The sequence below is a fragment of the Doryrhamphus excisus genome, chromosome 1, assembly GCF_030265055.1.
Source record: "Doryrhamphus excisus isolate RoL2022-K1 chromosome 1, RoL_Dexc_1.0, whole genome shotgun sequence".
Classification (NCBI taxonomy): domain Eukaryota; kingdom Metazoa; phylum Chordata; class Actinopteri; order Syngnathiformes; family Syngnathidae; genus Doryrhamphus; species Doryrhamphus excisus.
The window spans coordinates 24,538,031-24,549,373 of NC_080466.1; the positions used below are offsets into that span (position 1 = coordinate 24,538,031).

At 40.8% G+C, this 11,343-nt stretch overlaps 2 protein-coding genes across 2 annotated transcripts; one reads left to right on the forward strand and one right to left on the reverse strand.

The window, feature by feature from the left end:
* The first annotated feature begins 279 nt into the window (after window positions 1-279).
* Window positions 280-1,698, forward strand: LOC131127654 (gonadotropin subunit beta-1-like). The gene is made up of 3 exons (XM_058069788.1): window positions 280-425; window positions 539-725; window positions 1,456-1,698. Exons 2-3 carry the CDS (start codon window positions 567-569, stop codon window positions 1,663-1,665), a joined length of 369 nt encoding a protein of 122 aa, XP_057925771.1. The 5' UTR covers window positions 280-425; window positions 539-566; the 3' UTR covers window positions 1,666-1,698.
* Window positions 1,699-3,408: 1,710 nt separating this feature from the next.
* On the reverse strand, window positions 3,409-10,769 carry arl14ep (ADP-ribosylation factor-like 14 effector protein). Its single transcript, XM_058069553.1, has 5 exons — window positions 10,574-10,769; window positions 8,833-9,028; window positions 8,630-8,764; window positions 5,900-5,940; window positions 3,409-5,419 (listed from the first exon to the last, which is right to left on the reverse strand). Exons 1-5 carry the CDS (start codon window positions 10,642-10,644, stop codon window positions 5,191-5,193), a joined length of 672 nt encoding a protein of 223 aa, XP_057925536.1. The 5' UTR covers window positions 10,645-10,769; the 3' UTR covers window positions 3,409-5,190.
* Window positions 10,770-11,343: the final 574 nt, after the last annotated feature.

Here is an 11,343-nt window from a genome sequence, read left to right on the forward strand (position 1 = left end):
ATTTAAATATTACATTCAAGGTTGATGTGAGTGCTGAAAGAAAATTCATGATGGAAGAAAGATGATTCATTGTTGACTCATCTATTGGGATTTTCCATTTAGTGTGGGCGCAAATGGGGTTTAATATTTCTGTTGTCAGTCCAGACCTTTCCCTTTAACCCTCCAACACCTCCTCATATGGAGGAGGACAGGCCTTGAGCCCCTGGTTATACCTGAGATGGCGAGGAAAAAAAAACACAGGAGGATTTACTGTGTCAATGCTTAGAATAAACAAGCGAGGGGGAAAAAAGAAGACGAGATTAACATTTGAGGACAACCCTATTTAAGACACAGGGGCAAGAGCCACAGGACCAGAGCTGCTTCAGACATTTAGAGATCAAGAAGAAACGCAGTACAATTCCCAAGCGACTCAACAGCTTGAAAAGGTATGACTTTGCCAACACATACGATACATATTTTCATAGGGAGAGTAATAATTCACTGATAAATGATTAGGCAGTATCGGGTTCATTGTGTCACGCCTGATCCCCTCTTGCAGCGGACGTCTGCGGTGCATCCACCAGACAATGCAGCTGGTTGTCATGGCGGCAGTGCTGGCACTGGCGGATGCGAGGCAGAGTTGCAGCTTTGGCTGTAAACCGAGAAACGTCAATATCTCTGTGGAGAGCTGTGGCAAAATGGAGTCGGTCTTCACCACCATATGTGAAGGACAGTGCTACCATGAGGTAATGTTTACGCGTTTATGACATGTCAACTCCACCTTAATGTTTTAATGAGCCTAATATGTTTTTTTGTTCCACATACAAGCCATTATTTAATGTCTTTTTCGTAATTTTTTAACATTCAAGCAGCTCACCAGGGGTTTGGAGGAGCGCCTACCAAAGGCCTATTGTCTGCTATGCAGAGCCCATTGTGTGAGCTCAGTGCTTGTTTACTCTCTGATAACCAGAGTCTGCAGCCTGAGAGTAAGTAGTTACTATAACTTCAGGGTTGTAGGTGCTACAACTTGTTGTTTTGTCAGATTTTATGAATTCAATATTACAATATTAACACATCTATTTCAACAAAGTCAGAGTATTTGGGGTTCATGGTCTTAGAATGTGCTCTTCAAACCACATTTTGGAGCTCCATGTGAGATAATAGAGGCCCTACAGAGACTGGAGCATGATCTGTGTGGGCATAGGGATGCTCCCCTAGGGGTAGTGCTGTTGGTGTGATCCGGTCACCATGCCAACAAGCATTTCTCTTTGGTGTCCCTTTGGTCCTCATGCATGCTTGTTCAGGTATCATTCTCTCCCCAAAATCCATCATCGGAGTTAGAAATCAAAAGTTTGAATAACCGAAAATCAAAACCTTGACCTAAAGTCAATCTTAAGATATGTTATCAGTTTTTTGGTGTATCACAGGCGAATTGCACGGTTGTAATTTGTCCACACAATTGTCATTTGTCTGCAGGATCCAGTCTACATGTCTTGGTACCAGACCAAACAGAATGTCTGCATTGGGGATTGGTCCTATGAAGTAAAACACTTCAAAGATTGCCCAGTGGGTGTTACCTACCCTGTGGCCAAAAACTGCAAGTGTACCACATGTAACGAAGACCACACAGACTGCGGACGTGTTCCTTGGGTCATACCCAGCTGTTTAGCTTCTTACCTCCCTTAATTTGAGCATTGAAGCTTGGCATACTGTATAAGACAATTGTATAAGAATTTCTACACTGCATTAAAATGTAAAAAAAAAAAAAAAAGTTGTGTATTATGTCTTGGATAAGAGCAACAAGCTCCTGCAACATTAAAACTTATGAGATTTCTCTTTTGGAGAAAACATGTCACGTGAGAACAGAGCAGACAGAAGCCAATCAGACTGACCTATGGCATTGCTAATATGCTTGATAATACATAACATGGGAGTGGTAATGGTAATGGTAATGGTTTTATTTCATTTGAACATGCATCAGATTCTAATAGAGTGCATCCCATAATCAGTTCCCAGTTCCACATGTCCAAAAGGAGTAGGAAGAAGCAAAGCTTATTAAATCCTACCCCTCCATCTGGTACTTTTTCAACCGCTAACTGTTACATTTGTTCACTTCCTGCTTTCCATAATACAGTTTAAGGTTTTTCTTTATTTTTATTTTTTTTAATAATGTACCTCGTACCTCGTAGGAGGTGATATGAGCATCCAATGCCATAATGGGTACCATAGTAAGTGTCAATATAGTGATATATATAGCACATCATGACTGGTTCAAGACTCTTCATCCTTGTATTTAGCAAACATCAACTGCTTGTATTGTTTCTTGAATTGGCTCATCGTTGTGCATTGTTTGATTTCCTTACTCAATCCATTCCATAGTTTGATTCCACATACTGAAATGCTATGGCTAGCATAACGTAGTCCTAGCATAGAAGTGTTTCAAATGTACTTCTTCCCTGAGATCATATTTCCCCTCTCTTGTAGAGAAGTATTGGATGACATTTTTAGCTAATTGCTTATTTTTAGCCTGATGCATTATTTTAGCTGTTTGAAGATGAACTATATCAGCAAGTTGAAGTATTTGTGATTTTAGAAATAAGGAGTTAGTATGTTCTCTGTAGGCGGCATTATGAATTATCCTTACTGACCAGAAGCCACTTACTGGAAGTGTTATTGGAAATGCACATTTAGTGCTTTATTCATTCATTTTCTACCACTTATCCTACTGGGGGGTGCTGGAGCCTATCCCAGCTGTCTTCGGGCAAGAGGCGGGGTACACCCTGGACTGTTGGTGATTCCCAGCAAGAGAAAAATATTTTCATCTTTCAACGGCATTTCACACAGGACTGTTTTTGTGAACATGAAGTAAAAATATATAACAGTTTCTGAAGCCAGAAGCAGCGTGCTCTCGCCGCAAAAGGTGCATTAATGTTGGAAACACTTTGCGTCCACGGAGGTGGGGGAGAAACTCAGTGACCTTATTTTAACCTTATTTTAAACATGGCTCGTCCCGCAGAAAATGTGTAACAACCACATTTCCACTACTGATGTCAAGATTGTCTACACTCAGCAAACACGGGCCTCCGAACGACTCTTTGAGTTTATACATGGTAAGTCATGGATCTCCAGCTAGTAGCTCATGAGCTACCGGTGTAACCACGTTTCAAATAGCTCTCTAAAGGGTTTCGGAAATAGTCCGGAAGTCTTTGGGAAAAGCTTGGGAGTGTGACTCATCACAGTGGAGTAAGCGGGCCATGGGTGTAATGAATTAAAGCAGACCGTTTTGGAAATCCAAGGAAATACAGCTGGGGTAGGTGCAGTTTCTGGAAGATATAGAGAGTTTTCCATGCGGGTTATCATGTGTAGCTGAGTCCACCACTCAATACAAACATATCTGTATTGACAAGTAGAGGTTTCTTGCGTCAGGCATTTATTTGGTAATTAAATACAAGTGGTCAACAAACAGCAGCGTCAAAGAAAGCTTGTCAATGCACATTACTCTGCTGCGTTCAAAGGCCACTGAACAAAGTTTGAAACCTTAAAACCCGACAAAATGTTTTATCAATGATGTTTTATCATTGAAACAAAAACACAATATGATCTTACTAACCTGCATAAGTCATTTTTTGTCACAAAATCCTATGAAAGGAAATCACACTGCAAAAAAGCACATGTAAAATAGCTTACAGTGTTAAACATATTTTTGTGGGATCATGTACTTAATAAAGATTGTAGCTCTTACATGTACTACATTGTACTAGTAGTGTTGCCATTGGTGGACTGCCCAAAATGAAAAATGTACATACAAATTCAGACAATGGACAAAGACGCACAAAGTGTGTAAGTTTGTCTGGCAATATGAAAAAAACCCAAGGAACCCTCAGAGTTTGTTTGACATGACAAAAAAAAAAAAAAACAACAACACCATGGCCAGTTTACGATTCAAAAATGAGCACGGCACACGCCTGCCCTCCGTGCGGTTGAGGTTTTTTGCACGTAGACCGGCCATAGGAGCTCGTACGTATAAAGCAAAGCAAATAAGCTGTACTGCTTTCACACATTCACGGATAAAAGGGAGTAATAAGCATTAGTTCCCAAAGTGATATCTCTGCTGCAGCTCAATATAACCAGACTGACACAAAGTGACATTTATCATTGATGTAAATGTATTTACATACAAACATTTTGAAATGAACTCTCATTGTAGAATGTAAATGTGAAAGTCACTATACGCTGGATCGGTGGACTTCCACAGTGATTATATTATGTAAAACACCATGAACACCATCGCCATCCAAGATGCAATTCAACCTGGAGACACTCAGGTTCATAAGCTAATTAGTTTCAGCTGAAGATGCAATGATTGTGAATACTCCAGGCTGGATGGATGAGAGGAGATAGGATTTGTTTGGGTCATTGGTGTCCTTTAATGGCATTGTGTTTTTTTACCCAGCGGTTCCCTGGAGGTTTGTGCTCTTTTCCTACTAATGACTGCAACAGCCAATATTTTCGATGGACGCTTTATCAAGTTGATAGATGAATCTATGATCCTGGCTCCTTTACCGGAGGGTGACACCTACACTGATATTTTTCCTGCCAAAAAGATCGAAGTCCACATGAAAACAGCTTCTGTGTATTTCACAACCAAGTGTATTTACATTCATTCTAAGGGAACAAGTTATTGTGCACAAATGTAGTATTTGTTCTTTCTTCCAAAACTTCTATGCTAAAAAGGTGGTGGCCTGAAGAGAAGTTCCATCAAATCACCAGTAGAAACATGTTACATTACAAATAAAGTTTATTAACATGGATTGACACAAACCCCTTTTTCATGAATATAAACCAAGAGCAAGGGAACGCAAACCTAAATGACTGGAAACAAAAACCTCACATAGCTTTGAGCAGGAGCGTTCAGCAGTCAAGTATTAAAAGCAGTCTTTCATAGTTCAACAGTTGGATGTCGATGAAATATCAGAAGGAACACGTTTAGGCTGCCAGCATCGTGATGTAGCCTTTCATCCACCTGTTCCATTTGTCAGCCACATTACATACACTTACTCTGATAAGATCCAATACAAACACTCTAATGAACCCAAAAAAAACCTCTCTCTGACAATCAAAACAATTCTTAATTGTGGTGAATTGCACTGTGTTGGATCTTATTTGATGATGGCCAGTGTACGTATGTGCTGTATATTTACTTGGCTTAAACTAAAAGGCATACTTGTTGCGGATGATCTCTCCTCCCTCCACTTCTACCTGCTCGTAAAGCCACTTCCTGTCACATCGGCACTCGAATCCACACTTGCGTGAGCTGCACTCGGTGCAGGGATAGAAGCAGCCCATGCAGTCCACATCCAAACAGTCACACATGTCCTTGCCATTGGATAAGAGTCGACCTTTGCCGTCATAAACTCTGCTCTTGCCTCCGAAACTCTGCCTGCGTGATACAGAAATTGACATCAGTCAGTTCCTTCACAATCAATCATCACGCTTTTTTCAATGCGTTGATCAAATTAGGTTTGTACAAAAGATCGATTAGGTTTTCAGCCCAGCTGACGCTCTTTTCGATTGGGTTTGAAACATGAATTATTTAAGTGCAACATCCTTGGTTAAATGCTGTACCACGCTATTAATATCCAAAGTGACAATAGGAAACCATCTTGAACACAACCATCTGTTTCCTTCTCTTAGCCGCTCATGCTATTACTCAAATTCACTTCAAACTTGGGTTGGATTTTTTCAAATGTTAACTTGCAACTCACGTGTATAACAGACTGAAACACACAAAAGCAATATAATTGTGTATATTGTTGTTCACATGGAGTTGGATCTGGGTTGGATTCATTTATATTTCAAGCACAGTGGAGAGGCAGAGATGATACAATGCTTCCATTTATCAACACCCACAAGGTCTCACCTATCAGGCAGATGTTTTCCACCACGCCCTCCACGTCCACCCTGGAACAAAAATAAGCCACATCAGCCATTTTTCCCCTACAGCGAATCACGCCATAAGACAGCCATCTGTTTCATGACAGACAGCAGATGAAGCTGCACACTGGGAGGACATTTCAAGTTACAACTGGACAGCACACGTCAATGACAACCCAGTTTTTGGGTAGTCACTGAAAGGACAAGATTGTGGATACAAGGGGTAGAGATAGGATTAATGGGACTTGATCACACACCGCTAACTTATCCAAATAAACTCAAGAGTCCCCCTAAAATTGTTCATGAAGTTAAACATCGCAGCAGACCTCTCCTGGGCAGACACAAATTCAGCTGTTTTACTTTCGAAGCACTGAAAAAGTCAACTTCCTATTGACAGTTTGCTGGACCAGAGAGAGCTTCGTGATAAACTGCACAGCAGCTGCAGCAAAGCTAAACTAACTCCCTCCAGCATTGGGTAAAAACGACAGCACATCACAGAGAACTGTTATCTGATATGACATGATATGACATACAGTCATCCCACACTATATTGAGGTTCAAATAAAGCTTCCTCGTGGTTTTTCTGAAAATAATTAATTAAAAAAATGTATGGCTGTTTTGTGGTTGAATATGAACCATTGGAAAATATTGAAAGACAAGTTATATGTACACTACCACTCAAAAGTTTGGGATCACTTGGAAATAGTTTTGTCCAGTCTGAGATATGGCTTTTTCCTGGCAATCCTGCCATGAAGTCCAGCATCCTGAAGTGGCCGCTTCACCGTTGATCTGTTGATACTGACACTGGTGTTTGGACAGCTACTATTTAGTGCAGCTGCCAGGTGACGACCAACTACACACTCTCACATATTTGTCTTCTTGCACAGTTGTGCATCGGGGCCTCCCACTACTTTTTCTGTCCTTGTTAAACCCAATTTGTGCCGCTCTCTGAAGGGAGTATTTAACAGCATGGTAAGAGATTTTTTAGATGGGTTTTCTAATCATCTATTAGCCTTATAAAATGATGAACTTGGATTAGCAGCCATACCAGGAGATTGATGCAGAGGACTGACAGTTGTTGATAGTTGGCCTCTATGCAAAAATGTACATCCTTCTTTGAAAATCATCTGATTCATTTTCATTGTTTGTGAAATGGATCATAATGTTTGTGAAATGGAAAAAATGTTCGTGAAATGCATGAAAATGTGTTTTTCTTTGGAAAACAAAGAAATTTTCAAGTGATCTCAAACTTTTGAGCGGTAGTGTAGTTTCTGGCTACTAGGCATCAGTAATGTTATGAGACATGACTGATTACAAGATTACAGTAACTGCACGGAGACTGGCTACTAAGCCAACATGCCATGGCCAACATTGGTTCTCCTCCCATTCCATGTGGAAGTGGTATGCTTTGGACTTCTTTGTTAGCTCAACTTGTTAGCTCTCTAGCTTGCTATGCCAGTGGCGGCCATCTGTTGTCCCTGCAGTGATCCCATAGCCTGTGCAATGTGATGTAAACAAAGAATAATAGGCATGTTATTTCATGTCCACGGGGCTTTAATAATGTTAGATGTTTTCTAATCTGTAACTACAAAAATATTGAGTTTTTAATATTGAATTGTACTTTGGGGAAATTCACTTATCGTTGTCGGGTTTGGAACCAATTAACCACGATAAACGAGGGATGACTGTAGAGCCAAATTCTGTAGACAACAATACACACCTTGGCATTCAAGACTCACATGGAAGCGACAAGTGGTGGAAATGACAGCTAAAGTGAAGGCTTGACAAAGCCTCCATGGAGGAAAGTCAAATTGGGTGATGTCCATTGACTCCAAACTTCAGTCAGTAAAAGTACGGGTTTATTTACAGTAGTCGTCATTCGCTATATCACAGTTTGAATATCGCTGCCACCGTAGTATTACTTCCCTTTGGTGGTCCAACACTCAATCAAGTGGAGCGCTTATCGAAGTAGCACATTTTTACAGATTTTGGAACTCAGAGCACACATAAGGCGCACCGGATAATAAGGTGCCTTGTCGATTTTTGAGAAATTTATAGTGTGGAAAATACAGCTAATTTTACATATTCATATCCTGAATGAAGCACTTTCAAGCACAAAAATGGCTTTAAGAAGTGGCGTCTGGGAAGTGACGTGTGTGACGTCTGCGGTTGAGAGTTGCCTGTTAGCTGAGTGTCAGTGGCAAGGTAGCAATATAGTGAGTGGCTGACAGCAGCTCCTGTGTGAATGTTCACTGCATGTGTTCTCGATGCTTCTTAATAAAGACATAGAAGTGCATCGTGAGTCTCGTGAGTAGTATTCTACGCTGGTCTAAAGGTGTCAGTAATGTTACATTGATGAGATAATAGCTACCAGGAAGTACGTTTTCAATGCTAACATGTAAGTCTACCGTTTCTTGTTTATGTCTAAGATGGCTTAATTTCTATTATTATGGCTACTATAACAGTTATTGATGTTTATAAAGTTTGTTACATTGTTATTTCTATTTCGTGTGTACAGCCACTAAGTGGTGAAGGGTGATAGCGGAGAATCAAGCGGTGTCCTATTTCTTAGTGGCTTCTTCCCCTTGACCCTCAGTTTTAAAAGACAAGGGGTAAGACAAAGAGGAACGCCTAAGAGGCAGAATTGAGATTCAGTCTAATTTGTAATAACAAGTCCCACTTAAATACAGTATAACAGAAACAACATAATACTCACCCTTGTGCTCCTTTTGTCCCTGCGGAGATTGGCAGCCTCCCTTGCTCTGTCTCTCTCTGCTAGTGTTTGTGCAATTTGATTTGCGACGCTTGTGTCCCTGGAATGTGTCATTGAGGCTCGTTTCCGTAGTTCAATCTATCAAAAAGGATTTACACAAGTGAATCAACTTATAGTAAAGATGATATGATGTTTTGAACTCAAACCTTAGAAGAGTCTTGCCCATGAGTGAACATTGTCGGCACTGCGTCCTCCCTCAAGAACTGTTTTCCATTGTAGTCCCTGAAGCAGTCCGGTGCAAAATGCTCTGAACACAGGCAGGTGTTGGCTGTTGGGACAAAGTTTTTCAACCCCAGGCTCTGAACCCATTTGACGGAAAGTGAAGGTTTACTCAGTGGAAACCTGATAAGAAATGTTAAAAGATAGAATATTACATCAGGTGTCATTGAACAGGTCTCAGTGGCATGCTTCCGGTCCTTTCAGTCACAGCACATAAAAGGCCACTTCAGAATAGCCCTACATTTTGTTTTTAGCAATTCTTGAATGTTTTTAGCTGTGTGTTTTGGGTCTTTGGCCTGTTTGAAGACATGTGATCTGCAACTGAGAACAAGCATATTTTAGTGCAAAATGCCTTGTCTGTCATGGCATTTCATTATGCACAGATTCAAGCTGTATGCATGTAGCAAAGCCGTCCCATAGCATAACTGAGCCTGCTCCATGTTTCATACAAAGTGGTGTTCTTACTTTTACATACTTCACCGTTGTGTTAGTGAACATAAGATCTGATGTCTTCTTCTTCTTTCCCTTTCCATCCAACCCTGTCTTACGCATCTGTCTCTCTCACACCAACTACCCTCATATGTCCTCCTTCACTACACCCATAAACCTCCTCTTTGGTCTTCCACTACGCCTGCTACCTGGCAGCATCCTTCTACCAATATATTCACTATCTCTCCTCTGGATATGCACCTTCTCAGTCTGGCCTCTCTGACTTTATCTCCAAGGCCTCTAACATGTAATGTACTTGTTCCTGATCCTATCCATCCTGGTCACTCCCAATGTGAACCTCAGCATCCTCATCTCTGCTACCTCCAGTTCAGCTTCCTGTCTTTTCCTCAGTGGCACTGTCTCCAGACCAAACAACATGGCTGGTCTCCCCACAGTTTTGTATACCTTTCCTTTCATTTTAGCTGAAACTCTTCTATCACACATCACGCCTGACACTTTTCTCCACCCGTTCCATCCTGCCTGCACACGCTTCTTCACCTCCTTTTCACAATCTCCATTGTTCTGAATTGGTGACCCCAAGCACTTAACATTCTCCACCTTCTGTATCTCTTCTCCCTGTAACCTCACTCTTCCACTTGGGCCCCCCTCATTCACACACACACACATATACTTCCGTCTTGCTGCAGCTAATTTTCATTCCTCTCCTTTCCAGGGAAAACCTCCACCTGATTACTAACCCAGTTGTGTCTCATCTAATGAAGGGACAACAGTGTATGATTTCCATTAATTAATGTCCAGTACATTTGTGTGCATCGTTAGTTTTTTTCTAACGATGTTATTTCAGTGATTATTGCGGAGGTTTCCTTCTCTAATGAAAAGGTACCAACACTTCCGTCCACGTGTGTATACAGTAGCTGTACATACTGTTTTACAGAAACATTTCATTTGGGATAGGACACCACATGCTATGGCGTTATTAAACTTGACAGAGACGCAACACAAGTGAAGATAAAGTGTTGTTATGGCATCAGGAGCTGTTGTTAGCTTTGTGCCCTATTAATGGTACAAACGATTCCGTCTTACTTATAAATGTCTTTTCATAGCGACTAGGTATGTGGAAACTTAATGTTTTGTTTACTTAGTATCAAAGCTAATAGTGAAGCAATGTTCGTTTCAATGGTCAAATAATACACATGTACTACACTAGTTAAAACTTACCGATAAAATCTAATATCTGACCCCTTCACAAACTTATTATTGCAGCCCGTCGACGCACAAACGACCGGCATGGTGTCCTTAGACTCCAAAAAAACACAAGAAAAATGTGAATGTGCAGAGACGTCTGTTGTGGAGTTTACAAGCGACGCCGGTATTCCTTGACTTCTTCCGGTTTTCGCCGAAATGAAGGTGTGCGCCACGGAACAGTGCCCTCGAGTGGCGACTCTGTGGTGCTGTCATTTGATTTGAAAAATGCTGTTGCTTTTTTTTATTAATATAATTATGGACCATAATTATGTACAAAGAGAGAGTGTATCATAAGTTGACATTCTAACTAGACGTCACTTTTAGTTTTTATTAATTATTTGTAATTATTTATTATGTATTAATATTTTAGTTTTATAATATTATCTGTTTGTGTGGTGATAAAGTGGCACGATTAAATGTGGCGCTTTTAAAAGATGTTGAATATTGCATACACATTTGCAGCCATGTGATTGGATGCCGTTTCTTCATGAATATTCATAAGTCTTCTCTACTTCCTGTGTCGAGTCTGGACCACCGCATCATATGACGTAACTACGCTGGCTAGCTAGCATGCTAAACAGTTAGCTTTGGTTGTCAAAGCCGCTGTCAGTAAGCAAACGCGTGGAATAACCTCAATAAAAGAGCCGACAAACTCGCAAACTATCAGGCAAGTTCACACACTGTACCTTTTGTCACATCTGCCCTTCGTTCTTACATCTGGAGCACGAAGTTTGCCAAGTTGA